The 20,200-nt window shown below is 31.6% G+C and overlaps 1 protein-coding gene across 1 annotated transcript; it reads left to right on the forward strand.

The window, feature by feature from the left end:
* Nucleotides 1-6,305: 6,305 nt before the first annotated feature.
* LOC111996593 (short-chain dehydrogenase reductase 2a) lies at nt 6,306-7,831 on the forward strand. Its single transcript, XM_024028576.2, has 2 exons — nt 6,306-6,550; nt 6,844-7,831. Exons 1-2 carry the CDS (start codon nt 6,465-6,467, stop codon nt 7,670-7,672), a joined length of 915 nt encoding a protein of 304 aa, XP_023884344.1. The 5' UTR covers nt 6,306-6,464; the 3' UTR covers nt 7,673-7,831.
* The last annotated feature ends 12,369 nt before the right edge of the window (nt 7,832-20,200 follow it).

Below are 20,200 nucleotides of genomic sequence, written 5' to 3' on the forward strand. Positions count from 1 at the left end.
CAGAAAAAATTGAATGAGAAAAATTTGGGGGCAACCAGAAGGGATTACCTGAAAAATTTGCAAGGTAAGGTGTGGAAGAACTAGCCCCTGCAGTAGCATTAACACCACTCAATGGAGACAGAACTGAGGCAGCTTGGTGAGAAGGTTGAGTGTGGACATTGGACGTAGAGGCAAGGAAAGAAAGCAGCTGCTCACATTGACTCTGAGTGATAGGACACTGAGGTGCATTGCATTGAGGCTGTGACATGGTCAGTTGAGGAGCATAATGCATATGATCAGGTTGGTTAGCAAAGCTTTGCATAGGTTGAGAAACAACATTCCCAAAACCACCATTGTTGCAAAAAAAATTTCCATACGAGCCATTTGCATTGCTAGAAACTTGATTAGCAGATGCCTCTCCTTTTTGTTTATACCCTAGAGGGTACCTATGCAGTTTGTAACACTTATCTACTATATGACCAACAATTCCACAGTAAGTGCATACATGCCTCTCCTTCCTTGAATTGCTATTCTTTCCACTTTGACTACCATGAGTCATACCCTGGTTCTAGCCTTGATGAACCTGATTCCATCCTTGATGACCTTGAAATCCCTTTGAATTGGAATTATTAACATATAAGGCTGTTGGTTCGATGACCAAATCAGCTTGACCAACTTGCCTGTGTTTTTCTTCTTGCAAGATTAAAGAATATGCCTTGTTCAAAGTAGGTAATGGCTCAGTAATCAAGATCTGACTAGTAACAGTGGAGTAACTGTCATTGAGTCCCATAAGAAATCGAAATACTTGATCCTTTTGCTGAGCACACAGTTGATTTCTTTGGGAACCACAAATGCACACACAAGTGCAAGTAGAAAAAGATTGATAATGCACAAGTTCATCCCATAAAATCTTAAATTTTGTGAAATAGGAACTCACCGATAAAGAACCTTGTGAAAGCTTTGAAATTTCTTTCTGAATTTCAAAGAATCTAGGAATGTTTGGTTGAGAGAACCTATCACGCATGTCAATCCACAATTCTCTCGCAGTATGAATGTACATGACACTGGTAGCTAGATCCTTGCTCAAGGAATTCACCATCCATGAGAGAATGGTGGTGTTTGCCCTGTGCCATGCATTGTATAGAGGATGAGAGAGATCAGGTGTGGAGATTGAACCATCAAGAAAACCAAATTTATTTCTACCACTGAGGGATAGAAACACAGCCGTTGACCAACTGAGATAATTTTCTAGACCAATCAATGGTTGGGGAACCAGAACAACATCAGATGGAGGAATGAAATAAGGGCTTGAAGGATTGGTATTGACATCATCCATTGAAGGAGCTTGATTAGATGATCTGCGATTCACATTATCAGAAGTGTTTGGAAGAGTTTCAGAGTCTGAAGCAGTGTTAGAGACAGAAGCCATTGATGAGCTATTCAAGCTCTGATACCATATAAGAAAAACTACAAACTGCCTTGAGAGAAAAACTGATTGCTCTTTGATTAATTAAAAAATGGAATTGAATAAATTAGATTACACTGAGACTCTGTTTATATACACGCTAACAGAGCAAGGAGGGAAAAAAACTGATCTAACTAACTTTTAACAAACTAACCAATTCTGTTATTACAGCTGTACAGCACTATTCACTCTCACGTGTCTGCTTCCTCACGTGTCAATCACTTATGTGGAACGCTGTCGTTTGCCTTCAATTTTCCTTTCTTCTTTTGCTTATACACTCTTGTCGTTTTTATCATTATTACATCTGAGTTGTTCTTCTTTCTTTGCTTCTGTATTTCTTTTCTTCATTCCCTCTTTCTCAGTTGCACATTCAACATTAACAATACATCAATTCCGTGATCCAGAATTATTATGAATTTTACAAAATACATAAATCACAATTGAATAACAAAATGAGACTTATCTAAATCAATTGATGTAATTTTCTCAAAATAAATTCTTTGATTAAAACGTACCTTAGTAGGATAAGTTTCTCTTTCCTGACTTGTGCCTCATTGCTGTACATTTTAAATTCAGTATATAATCTATTGGATTTATATATATATATAATAAATGTATTGACTATCGACAAGATTACACAATTGTGTGACTTTAGTTGTTAAAGCTAACATAATTTTTTTCCTTCAATTTCTTGGCCACCCGGCCATAATTGGTTTATGGTATAAAGTGAAGGAATTATTCATGACTTTGAGGCTGCAATAGAACTTAAAATCGAATGGACATCTTAAAATTGGAAATAAACACATGTATAGTGTATTCTCAAGGTAAAGAGGAAGAGGAGATTCTTTTACTGTCACTGTTTGGGTGTGACCACAGCAAGTTGTGACACTTACTCATTGAGAAAACAATTAATGTCTAAGAGCTTTAGATGAGAGCTTATAGAAATGGGAATGTAAGACCACACTCTCTCAGGTGGGTTCAACTATAACATAACCTCAATTCCATCAAGATCCCCAACCAAACCAAATAAGCGTAAGGCCTTTGTCATCAGACTACTCACCTTGGGTGATCAAATTTTGCTTATAAATACATTAAATTAGAGACCCTCGGCAGATAATTTAAAGTTGTTGGACTAGAAGAGAATTTAAGCCTTGTCCCAACTGCAAAAGTTGCCAATCTAGTCAGTTTCAGAATCTTAGCATGACACGATGACAAGAGACAGGTTCGACGAGCCGGTGTTTTTAGCTAAAGGCCCAAAAAAATTCCACCACTATTGCTTCCGAGCTCGGCTCTTTGATTCAGCTTGGGATAGCATTCCAGCCCAACTACGTGTTTAAAACTTTAAATTGAGTAGAATCTCAATTGTGGTCCTAGCATTCCAGCCCAATTGGTGATTATGGTCTTGTGATTTGCTGATCAAATGGTGTTAAGCTCTGGGGCTCACATCTTTCATCCAAGTCCAACAATGTTATTAGCCTCATTGTAGTGGTTTTAGCCCACTGGACTCACCAACCAAGAAACACAACAAAAAAAGAAAAGAAAAAGAAAGAAAGTATAGAATGGGGTTTTAAACATTTAAGTGATAATCCAGCAACCACATCCTTTACGAGTTTATGACATCTTAAGTGATAATCCAGCCATGTCTATTTGGAAACATCTTATTTAAGATTTTGTTAAAAATTTTGTGCTGAAAGTATGTTAAAATGTTATAGTATACTTGTAATTTGAAAAAAAAAAAAAAAAGGTTTTAAAAAGCTATATATAAAAACTAAAAACTAAGTTATAAACTGATATCAAATTCCATCTCTTCTATTTTCCATTATTTATCTATCAAAATGAAAAGTAAAAACAAAAAGGAAGTAAGAGTAAACACTATATAAAGAATACGATGCCCTTATTTCATAATTTTTTTTGTATTTTTTTCTTTTTTGGTATTATGTGGGGAATCATTTTTCTTTCTGTATTATGGGAACATACCAATGGGGACCATCATTGCAAAAAATTAACACATGATTAGGGGTGATTAATTTTTAAGTCCTACATGGAAGGTCCACTAATAAGTAATTGAAGTTTTTTAGTTGAACTTTTTAAAATTTTTTTTTTTTTTTTTATATAAGATAGAAATACTTGTAATTTGAAAAAAAAAAAAAAAAGGTTTTAAAAAGCTATATATAAAAACTAAAAACTAAGTTATAAACTGATATCAAATTCCATCTCTTCTATTTTCCATTATTTATCTATCAAAATGAAAAGTAAAAACAAAAAGGAAGTAAGAGTAAACACTATATAAAGAATACGATGCCCTTATTTCATAATTTTTTTTGTATTTTTTTCTTTTTTGGTATTATGTGGGGAATCATTTTTCTTTCTGTATTATGGGAACATACCAATGGGGACCATCATTGCAAAAAATTAACACATGATTAGGGGTGATTAATTTTTAAGTCCTACATGGAAGGTCCACTAATAAGTAATTGAAGTTTTTTAGTTGAACTTTTTAAAATTTTTTTTTTTTTTTTTATATAAGATAGAAATTCTACTTTAGTTTAATCTAAGTGTATATGTATGTAAAGCTCTCTTCTTGAGACTTGAATCCCGACCCTTCCTCTCACATTCCATAAGTACTGATATTTATGGAGTGATCATCGCACCAATAGCGTGCTATGGTTAGTTGAGCTAATATTAATAGCTCTCACCACATTTGAGTCTTACATTTATAAACAACAAAGGCCAACTTGGTAAAAGCAGTAGAACAAACAAAATTGTCCATAGCATCTTATCTTGTCCTATTTTTTGACTACAAAATGTTGGCCAGTGCTTGAATTTTGTTTGATTTAACACTACACCTTACAAGTTCGGCTTTCTGCTTTTGTTTTGTTACGTCGACGCTTTCGTCCCAAAATTTTATTGCAATATATAATTGGAAAACATATTCGTCACTATTTTCATAAAAGGTCATTTTCTTCTTTAGAGTTCACTAAAAAAATATAGAATGTAAATGTTAAAAGTACTACTATTATTGTAACAATTATAACCAATGACCCCATGCTTTCTGTGTTGGTCTTTACAGATTGAGTAATGCAATTTGTCCGAACCTTGTTATAAAGTTCACATCTGACTCAGAAGTCAGAATCACACCTCAATTATCATAACTTCCTTAATCCCAATTTTGTAAAATCGCTATACTAATTAAGTACATTGTCAATTTTCTCAACCCCCACCACCCCCCTCCCCCACAAAAAAAAAAAAAAAAAAAAGGACATTGTCAATTAAAAGTTAAAACCGTCCACATCAGTTATTAAAACTTCATAAACACATATGCCATTTAGATTCTAATTAAAACAAGAAGATTTTCTAGATTTGATTTCCATTTAGTGCCAAATTAACATGACAATTTAAAGATTTTTAGATATGATAATATTTCAACTTTTAACGTTTACTCCATGATAATTGTTTTTTATCGTTATGCTAATGATACCAGTTGATTTCTAAAAAACTTTTCAAATAATTGTACACCAATAATGGATAGAGTTTGAATTCCAATTTTTTTTAATCATTATACCAATGATATCAGTCGATTTTTTTTTTTTTAATTTCAAATAATTATACATCAATAATGGACAGAGTTTGAATTTCAAATTTTTTATTCAACATGCCAGGTTTGACCTATTAATCTAATTGGAGCTCCTGTGCCAACATTGTTACAGACAAAACTTGTAATCATGGGCTTGAGTGATTGGCCATAATAGACACATCAATATGGAAAAAAAAATTATAATTTTGATCAAACCAGAATGACATCAATATAAAGATGGTGATGGACTTGGTAATTGGAGCTACTTTGAGGCTTGATCAAATTAGGACCCATTTGGTAATGTTGTTCTAATAACATTGTTTGTATATTTTGAAAATACATGCGGGTAAAAAAGTGTGTAAAAATATGTATTATATTGTTTAAATACTAAAAATGGTTCAAAATACACTATCAAACCCCCATGTACTGACTTGTGATGGCCTTAGAGCCATCATAAAACTGCAGGTGGGTCATAAAAAAGTCATAGACATGGACTTGAAAGAACTAACTTGCACCAAATGATTTGCTTAAACAATAAGCATTAGCCTCTCTCTACTACTTTCACTCAAAAAAACAATAAGCATTCATAGCAGTCCACTTGCCACCATTCTTTTGAATTGAATATGAATTATTCCACGAATAGAGGAGATTATGGGTTAAATAAAAAGGACTTCATCAATGATGTCATGGTCATGCTAGTGATCTTGACCTCTAGTACATGGGCGGTATAGTTGGAGAAGTTATTCTATGTTTCAGTTGCATGTTTCTTCTCTCTCACATGAGAATGGACCCCACATGGGGTCCACCCTCATGTGAGGGGAGGGGGGGTCCACTCTCATGTGAGGGAGAAGAATCATGAAACGGAAATAAGATGAATTTTTCGGTATAATTGGCCCTAAGTAATTATGTTCATGTTAATCAAAGCCATTGTTTTTTTTTTCTTTCTTGGTTGAGAATTGGTTGAGAATCAAAGCCATGGTTTCTTGAAACGGAAGTTCATGAAAATTGTGCTTAAGACAGCTAGCTAGGAAATTAAGCATCAACAAAGATCTAGCACAAGGAAATTAACCATGGTCTATATGCTTAGGTAGTTCAAAGTCCAAGACCTTGTTTAAGAAAACTCTGAAACTTTGACCATAATTTTGGCGACCAATTCACTTGTTTAGAGCCTATCAAGATCTTGTTTGAAAAATCACCTTTGTTTAGCCGACATATTCACTAATTTTATAGTTAAATAGTGCATTCTCTCTTTTAAAAAGCAGGTACTTTCAAAAGAAGGGTTTTTTTATTACATAGTCCACTCACACAGCCCACTCACATAAGGCATATATTCACTGCCTATAAAATCTCTTCGAACCTCATTCATTTGCACATCCAAACCCTCTCTTTCTCTCGCTCTCTCTCTCTCTCTCTCTCTCCCATAATTTTGCTTTACTGTGATTGAACATGTCTGTCCAAGTGATGAACGAGAAAACCCTTCAGGGAATTCATGTCTTAGGAAGGGAAAACAATGTTCCTCCCTCCCCTAGAAGGTACTAACTCTTTTTACCTACTCCAATTATTGCTAATGAATTTTTTTTTTTTCACTAATTGGGTAATGATAATGTTAATGAACAAAAATAACTAAAGAATTTTGTGTAGTTTGTGGAGTGTTTCATATTCTGTACTAAAATGAATTACCTAGCTGTAATGCTTGGTCTCATGTTGTGATTGTAGAAGTTGAGCTTTTTTGGCTAGCTCTGTGTAAATGTGGTTTTGCTGTTCATTGTACATGTTTGAGATGAAACAAAATTTACTAAAGAATTCTTTCGTGCTTGTTGTATAGGTTGGAGGGAAAAGTAGCCATTGTCACTGGTGGTGCTAGAGGGATTGGAGAAGCAACAGTACGGCTTTTTTCCAAACATGGTGCCAAAGTAATCATTGCTGATGTTGAAGACACTCTTGGAAATGCGCTTGCTAATTCCTTAGCTCCTTCGGTTGCCTATTTTCACTGTGATGTTAGCTTAGAAGAAGACGTTGAGAATTTAATCCAATCCACCATTTCTCGCTATGGACAGCTTGACATCCTTTTCAACAATGCTGGTGTTCTTGGAAATCAATCCAAGGCTCACAAGAGCATTGCAGACTTTGATATCGATGAATTCGATCGTGTCATGCGTGTCAATGTGAGAGGCATGGCACTAGGAATTAAGCATGCTGCACGTGTAATGATTCCTAGAGGAAGTGGGTGCATTATTTCCACAGCTAGTGTAGCTGGAGTTATGGGAGGGCTTGGTCCACATGCTTATACAGCTTCAAAGCATGCCATTGTTGGGCTTACAAAGAATGCAGCTTGTGAATTAGGTCGGTATGGGATTAGAGTTAATTGCATTTCTCCATTTGGGGTTGCCACATCCATGTTAATTAATGCATGGAGGAGTGATGATGATGAAGAAGAGGATTGCATGGATTTTGGCATGCCTCGGGAACAAGAAGTTGAGAAAATGGAGGACTTTGTGAGAGGACTTGCCAACTTGAAAGGTCCAACCTTGAGGGCTAAAGATATAGCTGAAGCTGCTCTTTACCTTGCTAGTGATGAATCCAAATATGTTAGTGGTCATAACCTTGTTGTAGATGGTGGCATTACCACCTCAAGAAATTGTGTGGGCTTGTAACAAATTCAGAAAACAGAATTTGAATCCACAATTCTAATTAGAATTTATGTAAACTGCTGCTATATTAAGAATCAGGACAACAAAATGGTGTGTTTTTCTTGTAATAACTTTGTTTATTTAACCTGTTATCTAGTATGAGTTTAAAAACATATTTGTTTATTCCTTGAGAGTTAGCAAAGGTGTAATTGTATCTTAATTTTTTAAAAAAGACTAGACATAAGTAAATAAACAAATAAATAAATTAAGGCAAAAAAAAGATATACCAAATGCACACCTAATTTCATGTTTCAGAAGTGAACACCATATATAGGTTGAAACTCTATATATAAATTTTTTTTTTTCATGTTTAAAATTTTCATTTTTCATTATATGATTTAAATTTCACCCATATTTGAGGAGGTGGTGATTTTTAGCCCATGTTTAAATAGCTTTTCCGTATTACTCTAAAACAAAATTTTTTTGTTATTTGTGTGAGGATGTCTTAGAACTTTAGAACTACCGTACAACTATCATGACCAATTGGTGTGATTATGCTCTTGAAAATATGTTAGTATTGTCAAATGCAATGCATATAAACAGCCATATCTTATCCACAATTTTTTTTTTTTTTTTTTTTTTGTATATTCGTCGGTATAGAAAAAATGGGTCTATCATGATTTGTTACTTTGATGTGAAAGAGGCTGCTTGTGCATTTTTTTTATGGCAAAATTTTCCTGGAAGTAATGAAATTTCAATCCCCAACTCAAGCTTTTTTCAATGGGTGCTTGGCAAAGGTCCAAATAAAATTGTAGGTCAAAAATTTAGACGGCCAAAAACTCCAAATCCTACCAAATAAAGGTCAATATGCTATCAAACTTTTTGGTTAGAGAATGGTCTTTCTTTCTCTCTCTACTGGCTTGCACTATTCAAACTTTATAAATATATCTGAAAGGTCGTCAAGGACAGCTCAATCCTCAATCAAACTTTGGAATTCAACATTGAGAAAACCCTTTTAAACTTGGAAGCTGTCAATGTTCAAATATAACTGCATCATGAGTTGTTATTCTCTGTCTTCTTCCATCACTTAATAACTGTGATTAAATTAAAATTTGAGGTACAGTAGGCTCCAATATCTGAAATGCATTGAGTTCCCATCCGAAGCGGAGGCCACCAAACACCTAAACCGAAATGTCCAATAAACTTTCGACGTATCATCCAAGCCATGTGAGCAGCATCGGATTGCATGAAAGGGAGGTAACCACGTTATTCATGCAACTAGTTTTTTAATATTCAATTAAAAAAAATAGAAAACAAAAATCATTTTATTTATTTATAGAGTTTCACTTGTATACGTTTCTAATAATTGTACTTTTTATGTTTCTAATAATTGTACTTTTTATTACTAGACTAAAATATTAGTTGGTTTTTGGTGTAGATGAGGGATGAATTCCAAATCTCATGTGATCTCAGCATTAGATTGCATGAAAGAGAGGTAATCACATTATTCATGCAACTAATTTTTTAATATTCAATATCAAAAAAATAGAAAATAAAAGTTATTTTTTTTAATAGAGTTTCAACTGTGTACACTTCTAATAACTGTGCTTTTTATCATCATACCAATAACTGATTGGTTTTTGGTATAAGTAAGGATTAAACTCCAGTTCTCTTATTTAATCAATAAAGGCTTTACTAATTTAGTTAATTGAAACTTATAACAAAAACCAGTTTATAAGAATGATGCTAAATATTTATCCAATTTTATCACATAAATCTTGCAAACAAGTAATGTGTAATTAATCACAAAACTATTAATTAAGGCATTTATGTAATATGTTATGGAAGTGATTAATTACATATTTTTATATATAATAAAATTGATTTTTTTTTTTTCGTTTTATAATATTGTCATATTATCCAAACTCTGAAGCCGTACGTGGTGTTAGTTGTTTTTCATTCCAAGTGTCCACTTGATTACAATATTCCCCTTAAAGTATAGTATTGCTAATGGTGCTATAATTTACTGCAATAGTCTTACAAAGTCTTACAAATTGATATATTAAATTTTAAATGTATAACAAAAAAAAAATTAAAATTTTTATTCATTTATTATATTGTTAAAATATCATGTTACCAATCACATACATTGGAACTCACTTTGTAAATTTTTTTGTGATAAAATTAATAATAACTTTACCATATTTTATACTGATATTATTGACAGATTACCCAAGATATGGTGCCGTACAGGGTGTATGTTGTTTGTACAAAAATATTCTCATCAAGATGTGAGTAATTGTAAAATATTAGCTTCTCTGCCTGAGGAGTGAGAAAGAGAGAGAGTCACGGTTCACTGGTCCCGGCAGCTTGGAGCAGCTAGGCATGGGTCAGAAAAGAAAGTAGAAGATACTCGTATCAAGTTGAACGTATGTACTTGACAGCAATCATATTCACTAGATTACTATTAAATCCACCAACCATTGTTGAACAAGTTTCATATTTATATACCAATGTTTCAATCCAGCAAAGATTTGGATATCGAATATAATCTAATATGTTAGAGAGATTAATGTGTCAGAGGCTTATAATACACATTTTAATAGTAGTAACGAAATGATCATCACGGATTTGCATATCCACAGCGAAAGATATAGAGCTATCATGTAATGTATAAGAAATTGCTTGTTCTGTGAGACCAAAAGATACATTTAGTTCAAAGCTGAATCATAACTTTTGTCTGGGATCAAAAACTTTCGTATAACTTAGTTGAAGGATTCCTTTGTTTGTCTGTCAATGCAGTTTGCAAGTCATATAAAATTGATGCGATGGCTAAGTGTTAACCTTTTGGAACTGAAAGCCACAAAATTTTCATTTTAAAAAGGAAAAAAAAAATAAAAGCATAAGAAACTAAGAAAGTGAAAGAAAAATAAAAAAAATGGCAAAGCTTGTTTATAGAATTTTGCGGGATATGCGCGATTTGGAAGCTTATGCTTTGACCAATCAATGATTTACTATAAAAATCTTTCAGGGAAAAAAAAGAAAGGAAAATGTTAAATCTGTAATAATTTTTATTACATAATATTTATAAATTGACATTATGATTGGTGCCACACCTACATCATGTTACATGACTTTTTTTTTTTTTTTGGAGAAACACATGTTACATGACTAAGAGTACCAAGCACATATAATATCATAAGAAAAATGCTAAAGTTACAAATTATTTTACAAACTTTTTTTATAAATAGTTGGTTTGGTAAGTGATTATTAGTAAATAAGAAAGTAATATTAATGGTGAGTACTCTATATAAAAGCCCGTAAAATTTTTTCATACTAATAGTTTATAAATATATTGTAGAATAATCTGAGATGGTAAGTTGTAGAATTACTCGTGCATGTCATAATAGTGAGAATATAAAGCCTTCAAGATATGCCCATAGAAGTAATTTAGGAAATAAAGTCCAATTGTGGGACACATCCAGCTTTTGCGAGGACATGTATACTAGAGTCGTCTTCCCTGTAATTTCCAATTTGTGCTACATTTTACTGCTCTAAAACTTCTCTGTTCTTCGACAACTGTCTCAAAAGGCATTATTAATATCACTTGCCTTTATTAGCACAATAGCTCAACAAAAGTTAGAGAATCCATCATTATTTCGAAGCAAGAGATACCCAAAAGATATTAGACAGATCAATTTGTTGGATATATTAAAATTAATAGTAGTCATATTATCACTCAAGATTGGGGTTCAAGTTTATTAAAGAAAAAGAGACTAAAGTGATAGTTCGGTGATAATGACATATTTTATAATGTTTTACGTTTGGTCACTTTTCTCTTTTTCACGATCTTACTATCTCCCACCCCCTCTCCCCCAAAAAAAAGAAAAAAAGAAAAGAAAAACAGCACTTAAGATTTATTACAACAAATGCACTAGTTTGAAGATGTAAAGTTGTGATTTACAACTATATATTTTGTTGATTTTAATTCTGTGTCAAATTTGATTATTTTTGTTCAATAATTTCCTTGTATTTTTGTAGGATTTAATTTAAGGGCTATGTGTGAGAGTTTGGTGAAGAATTTGTGAAGAAGTGGTTTTCGCGACTTGACTCGTGATTGACTTGCAACTGCTGGCCCGCAAAACAAGCCACGTGAGAAGCACATGCTGAAATTTGAAGAGTCATTGACAGGCTAGATTTCGCAAGTGACTCGCGACTCAGGCCAAGTCGCAAGTAACCCGCAAAACCCACTGCTTGTTACTTTTTGGAGTGTGACTTATCTCATTTTTTACCAACACTATATAAGCCCCATTACCCACGAAATGTAAGAACAAGAAGGAGTATTTTCCAAAAAATTTTTTGAGAGAGAAATCTTAGCTAAACGCTTGAGAGTTACAGATTGTTTTGCCCACAATCCTCTACATCATTTCTCTAAAGTTTCCATCTACTCTCACATTTCCATCTACACATCCTTGAAAGGTTTTTAACCCAAACACTTATTTTACCCATTTCGAGTGTTGAGAGAAGTTTTGGTGCCTTTGGGAAGTATTGGTTGAAGCCATTGAGTGGCGGATGTAATCAGACAGAATTGTAGGATTCGAATAACTAGTGAAGGCAAGACTTCGAGAAGTCTGTTTTGGTAGCAGGAGTTTAGAAGGCTCAAGTACATTAAGTAGATTAGGCTTGAATGGTCTTTTTGATATTTGTGTTCTCAATTTATTCACTAGTAGATCAATTTCAGCTTGGAGGGCCATGGAGAGGTTTTTCACTGAGTACCTTGGTTTCCTCTTTGATAACACGTCTCAGTATTATTTTGTATTTGCATCTTTCTTCCTTACTTTTTAAGCTTTACATTTTTGCTTATTGTACTTGCTTATGGCTTAGAGTAGTGCCCCGGTTTATTGTACTTCATTTACTCTTGTTCTGCACTTAGATAAGTTAGAGTAAAAGTAATTAAACTATAATTTAAAATTAGGGGTTAAAACACACTAATTGAGTTTTCAATTGATATCAGAGCCAAGGTCATGGATTTGATTCACGAGAATGTCATTGTGAGGGAGGGATTGTTGGGGGACCACAATTTGACTCCCTACAACCACTCTAAAAATAGACTCGCGTGATGTGATGTCGAACAGGAGTGTCATTGTAAGGGAGGGATTGTTGAGGGATTACAATTTGACTCTCTACAACCACTCTAAAAACAGGCTCGTGTGGTGTGATGTCGAAAGTCATAAAAAATTTGAGTGTGTCTTCCTCATCATCAATTGGTTTTAAGGTGGAATGACATAGCTCACGGTCCGACACAAGAAAATAAGACTAAAAAAAAAAACATGATTTGTGTTTTTTTTTTATATATTCTTTTTAATGGAAGGATGATTTGTATTTGGAATTGTTTATAGTTTTGAAGTAATTTATTTATTTGGGTAAAATATAGCAAACATTCCTGAGGTTTTGGCTAATACCAAACAGGTCCAAAGATATTTTAAAAATAACCTATTTGGTCCATAAATCATATGTTAAATACAGCATGTCGCTTAGGGACCAAATCGGTTATTTCTGAATAGTCTTAGACCTACTTAGCATTAGCCAAAATTTTAGGAGTACTAATTGTATTTTACTCTATTTATTTATATAGCATTTTTAATTTCTTATTTTTTAAGTATAATTATCTTCTTATTTTTTTAACCTACTTTCAACAAATAAGCTTTTAAATTATAAAAATAAATATGATTCTAATGCAATAAATGAGGTCAAGCAATCAAACATTCCAAGTATTTTCCAGTCAAACAACATGTAACTAGCCATCAATGATTCATGAATTAATGCTTTCTTTTTGTATTGAGGATGAATGATATGCACGCATTTTTCATGAATTATAATAACTAGTGTGTAATTTCTCGTGTATATGAACAAGTATGTTTAAAAACAATCATAATTATATATATATATATATATATATGTGTGTGTGTGTGTGTGTATGTATGTATATATATACATGACACAAAATTGAATTCCAATTAAAATTCAATTTAAAATCTAATTGGATTTAGAATTTTTGATTTTTGCAATTAATAATTAACTTGACACAAATTTTGTTAAAATTAGATGAGACACGTGGTGCAAAATTAGACTCCAATTTAGAATTTAATTGAATTTTCTCTTTGCTTTGACTACACACACACATATCATAAATCTATATGCCTTCTTTCTTCTGGGATTTTATTTTTATTTTTATTAAAAAAAATCATATGCCATTTATAAGTGCTTCAAAATAAAGGCCCAAGCCCACTCAGAATGGTAACGCCTTGTCCTCCAAATCAGGCCCAACAATAAAATTTCTTGAGAGAGTGGGCAAATAATTCAAGTTCAATTCTACTTTAAGTCAGACTTAGAAACTGAAGAGTCTAGGGTAACATAAAGGCATAACATAAGTTGATAATGAGGAAAAGAGTCCTCCTTGGGAAAGGTCTGAGGATTAGTTCTTATATATGAAGTTAGAATTGTACACCAACCAATACACTGTTCATTCTCTTTTCTCTATCTTTTCATTCAGAATGTTCATGCTCCTTCTTCTTGGTAGCCCCCCCCCCCCCCCCCCCCCCCCCCCCCCCCCTTCTATTCAGATCCTATTGCTACATGTCCATCTACTTCGTATGCTGAATGGTGGGTATACCCCTCAAACGCAGGTGTTTAGTAAACAGGCGGTAGCTATATATTACTGTTTAGGGTTATTTCCTCATTAATATAGCTAGATAGGGTTGGTGTAGGGCATTCAATGCGGAGAAGGAAATAGTTCCTTCCAGGACACTTCCTCGTATCTTCCCTGATCCGCTGCTACCCCTTTTCCTCATCCTAGGACATTACAAGAGGCCCATTGCTCTGATTAAGCTTCCACCCTCGGATGGGGTGAAATCCTCAGAATGCATTTATCTCCTCGAATGTGGATTAGGCAATCTGATCTTTAATCTGATCCTCCTCAATCCTCGGACTCCCCACACCATTTTTGTAACAACAATTTGTTGATTTTGTGATTCTAACTTCTTTTTTTTTTTTTTGGTAGAAGATTTTATGATTTTATCTCTTTCTATGAAATAAGGTGTTTTGACTAATGCCATCTCCTAGAAAAACGACATTACGTTTGACTTCAAATAAATTTGTTAGCCTACTAAACGACGTGCAGTTAAAAAAAAAAGCATTATGTCCTCGCTTTTAGGCCGGTATATGTTAAAATCCAAGTTCTACTGAACAAATAAATTTAAAACTTAGCCCGTGTAATGCTAGACCCAATATGCCCATCACTAAGGGTGGCAAAATTGGGCATGATCCACAAACCCGACACGATATGACACGAAATTAATAGGTTATGTGTTGAGGCTAAATGAGTTCATATCATATTTGGGTTAACACGACTGACCCATTTAATAAACGGGTTAGGTTAGTGTCCATCACATGGAACCTGTTTGACTTGTCTGACCCGTTTAATTAAATGACAATTTACCAACATACTCTTCAAACCCTAGATATATAAACTTATTAGTTGGTGTGGTTTATTTTTTTTTTTTGACATATTATGATTGATTATTTGAGATATCAAGATATGCTTTAATTTTGAATGATTATTTGTGATGCAGTTACTTATTAGTTCTAAATTTTATATTAAAAATATTTATTTGTTTGGTTTTTCATAATTCATATCAATTTGGTTAATACTAAAATTAGATTTTTTTTTTTTTTTTTTCGTTTTGATAAAATCTAATAAATAGGTCGACACGACTGACCTGTATTATTAATCAGTTGTGTTGGGGTTGAGAAATCTTGACCTGTTTAATAAACTTGTCGGGTTAGGGTTGACTCATATAGTCGAATACTTATGAGTTGATATGACACGAACTCGACACGCGAATACAAATTGCCACCCTACCTATGACTATGAGTACCGGAACAAAAGGAGAAAAGGGAAGATAAATGATATTTTTCTTTGTTTGGTTAGAAGGAATAGTAGTTCTAGGACTACAAAATACAAATTATTTCATGATTTTTTTGGTCACAATTCTAATGCGACGGACTATGACTCTATGAGTGGCTAACCATTAATTACACATGAATCCACAATTTTTACTTCATTAATCACACTCAACCACCTCAAAGTTGTGAAAAATTTTATGGTCCTAAACTTTTTCTAGAAGGAAAGAAGGGAGAGAAAAGAAATGCATAAAGAAAATTTATTTCTGTAGGTTCCACCAATTTTTTATCATTTAAATTTCCCTACTAAATATCATAAAATTACTCTTATTACTATTATTTTTATTCATTATCTCTCCTTTACTTTCTCTTCCCTGATATATTCAAATACACAAAAAAGAAGTATTTTCTTTTCTTGTCCCTTCTTTTTCCTCTCTCCTTTATTTTTTTCTCCATTATTCCTTCCCTTTATTCCAACCAAACATAGCTAGACTAGAGGATTTAATGCCAAATATATATATATTTTTTTGAAAGAGTTTCAATCTATGACGTCCGTTCTTTGTGATAGTTTTGTTATCATCAGACTAAAACACCAATTAGTATTTGGTGTAGGCGAGAATTGAACTCTAGACCCCTTATTTAAGCATAAAAATTTTTACTAGTTAAGCTAACTGAAATCTACAATATTAGGTTAGTTGAATGATAGTTATTAGTAAAATTGGCTTGGTAACCGCAATATATAATTTAGATTTTGAGGTTATGATAGATGTCTTTTACGTTAAGTTTTTTTATTTTTTATTTTTTATTTATGAGGGAGGTCTTTTTAAGATAGTTGAATGATGTCTTTTTAACTTTTAATTTAGACTTTGACGTTCTTCCAAAAAGAAAAAGAAAAAGAAAAGATTTTAACGTTATCTTATCTTTAAATATTTTTGGTCGTTATATTATACGGTTTTTTTTTTTTTTTTTTTTTTCCTTCTGCGATTTATAGATAAACTTATATAGTGCTATCTATTAACTATATAAAAAGTGGTTATGCTACTACAGTATTTTGTATTGTGCATTTTGGTTTCGTGAGGCAGCCTTTTTTTTTTCTTCAATATTCCGTTATGTTTTTTTTTTTTCCTTTTATATAGATTATATAGTGACATAACAAATTTCACAATATTTTCATAATTATTAAGGTGTCAATTTCATATAAATCAAAATAAAATACTAAAATATGAAACTGTGATCAATCACAACTGTGTGTACAGTGTACATTTGGTTTAGTGAGTCATTGTCCTTTTTTTCCCCAAGTTTTGAACAATAGCTACAGTACCAAGCGGGGCTGTAGCTACAATAGGTACAGTTTTTTTTTGAGCCTTCCTTTTGTACTTTTTTTTTTTTTCCTTTTATATATATTGTTATTCTGATATAACAAATTTCATAATATTTTCCCAATTATTGAGGTGTCAATTTCTTATAAGTCAAAATAAAATAATAAAATATGAAATTGTGACCAACCACAATTGAAAATAAATATTTTGTGAAAATGTTGTGACACTTGCATTTTGAATATGTAAAAGCTACAATACTTTTTTTTTTTTTTTCCAATCATCGATTTGTGCTCTTTTTCTTACTAACTATATAAGAAGAGGTAATGCCTCTACAGTGCCCCTTTTGGTGTAGTGAGCCATTTTTTTTTCCCAAGTTTTAAACAGTTGCTATAGTGCCACTTTGGTTTGTTCAAGTGGCACTGTAGTTACAGTAGCCATTGTGTTTTTTTTTTAGTCTTCCGTTTGTACTATTTATAAAACCTACATATATATTGTTATACTGACACAACAAATTTTACAATATTTTCACAATTATTGAGGTGTAAATTTTTATAAGTCAAAATAAAATAATAAAATATGAAACTGTGACCAACTACAACCGAAAATATTGTGACACTTGTTGGGTGAATGTGTAAAACTACAGTACTTTTTGTTTGTTCAATATGTACTGTTCATCGTTTTTTTTCCCCTAGTCATTGATTTGTGCTCTTTTTTCCTATATATAAAAAGAGTGAATAAGCTTATGAATAGTGTTATAAACAGTATTTTTGGTTTAGTAACTTGCCTTTTTCCTCCTTTTTTTTTTTTTTTTCATCAAGTTCACCAACTTGGTTTGACCTTGTTTTTTTTTTTTTTTTTTCTTTTAAAGGATCTTTATATGTTTACTTTCTTCTTGTAATGTAAGCTTACATTGTATACACACAAAAAATAGCAAATATTATATACATTTGCAAAAAAAAAAAAAATTGTATATATTTTGCAAATGTGTACAACATTTACCAATTTTTATGTGTTTACAATATAAATTTACATTGTAAGTGCAATGTATATATATATATATATACACACATTATATAAAAAAGAGTGAATGAGAAAAGTTACAATAATTTCGCTACAGTAGTTATGGTTTGTTTAACTTTCTGACCTTTCTTTAATTTTTTTTTTGTGTGAATGAATAAAGTTGTAGTATATTTGCTATATTATTTTTGGTTTGTCCACAATAATTTTCACAACACTTTCATAACAAATCAAATATAGTAAATTGTTATTGATTCTAATTTAAACTTACCAATGAAACCACTTTTTTGCCTACCAATAACAACTTGTAATAACCTATTACCTATGATTTGTTGTGAAAATGCCATAGACATAACATTTTTTTGTGTGAAAAATGTTAAGACATCTTGATGTTGTCACAATATTTTCAAAACTGCTGAGCTGTTAATTCTTTACAAGTTAAAATAAAATATAACAAAATTATAAAGGAATTATGAAAATGTTGACTTTTTGTATATTTTTTTCTTTGCACACTATTTTAAGTAAAAACACATAGTTTTGCACACAAAAACAAAAACAAAAACTTAGGAATTTTTTTTTTTCATCCTTTATGTTTGGCATAGTTTACAATTCTTCCTTAAATTTTAAAATCATGCAATTTTTTCCTTAATATTTTGGAAAAGAGCAAATATGTCATATTGTTATTCTCTTAGTTAAACCTTAATGAAAACTTTTGATTCTTAAAATATTTTATTGTGTAATGTCTAAATTACTCCTGCTAAATTTTAACATCCTAAAAATTTTCTTTACGTATTTTGAGTTTTAAATGATAAAAATTCTTAGAAAATTAGAATGATGATATTCGATTACACAAGCCTTTTGTTATCTTTTTTATTTTATTTTTCATTTTAAATTCCTTAGCAAAACTTTGTTGTTTATTGTTGGAAGATGATGATATTTGTTATCATNAATCCTAAAAATTTTCTTTACGTATTTTGAGTTTTAAATGATAAAAATTCTTAGAAAATTAGAATGATGATATTCGATTACACAAGCCTTTTGTTATCTTTTTTATTTTATTTTTCATTTTAAATTCCTTAGCAAAACTTTGTTGTTTATTGTTGGAAGATGATGATATTTGTTATCATTCTTAGAAGTTTTTTAGAGAATAGATATATTGTCTTTAGCAAGTAGATACTAAAAAACTATAATAGTTAAATAAATATTTATATGTTAAATAACTACTCTAATTTTGTGGTTGATCAAAATTCTTAAACGGATGAGATTAACTTTTTTCGACATAATTATCAAGATTCTTAAAATTAATGTCTCTTTTGATTAATGTAAATCTCTATATACTTTAAAAATCAAATTATTCATATCTTCATTCTCAAAAAAAAAAAAAAATGATTCATATCTTTGTTTTGTAATACAAATAAAATCTAGAATTGACCTTAATTACCACAGTACTTTTTTTCCACGACAAGCATGTGCACGTGCTGCCCTAACTAGTTATATTTATAAGCTACTGCACTGGTTAGAGGAGAGGATGAGAGAAATAGATTCCTAGAAACCTTCAAATCCCTTTATTCTGATCAAAGTCGGTAGGCACTGGGCTCTACTTAAATCAGACTGAGGTATTATCAAAAACCTTAACCCTACTCGCTCTAATTTTTTTTTTCTTCGCTTACATGCTTATGTTATGTGATTCTTCTTGGTTGCCATAAGCACTCAATAATTTTGGCAGTGAGTGCTTTCACTTTTTTTTTTATTTATTTTATTTATTTTTTATTTTTGTTTTAAATTTTTGTTTTGATTTGAAGCGAGTGCTTTCAAAAGTATTAATTAATTTTTCTTGTTTGTTTTTATTTTCAATCAAAAAACAAATTAATGGTAGAAAAATATTCGATGAATTTGATACAGATTCTTTTGTATAATGCCTTCAGTTTATTGTTTGACTTTTTGAAAATTAAACTTTGATTTGCCGCAAGTGCTTTTTGTAGGCTAACCAGAACAGTGTAGTGTTTATAGCTCGTATGTTAATGATTAAATTTTTTTTTTGGATAAGCTTTATTTCTTTATTATGAAAATACTCATCCTTTGATGATAAATAATCTAAAAATAAACAAATTTAATTTGATTAAGAAATTACTTTTGTTAAACTTAGTAGAAGGATCGCACAACATACTGTACAACTTTTGTGGCTTGGACACCAAGTAAACAGAGTTGAATAAGAAGAGCGTCTCTCCTACAATTCAAGTTTAACAAGAAGATC

The sequence above is a fragment of the Quercus suber genome, unplaced genomic scaffold, assembly GCF_002906115.3.
Source record: "Quercus suber isolate HL8 unplaced genomic scaffold, Cork oak 2.0 scaffold_380, whole genome shotgun sequence".
In the NCBI taxonomy this organism is placed as follows: Eukaryota; Viridiplantae; Streptophyta; class Magnoliopsida; order Fagales; family Fagaceae; genus Quercus; species Quercus suber.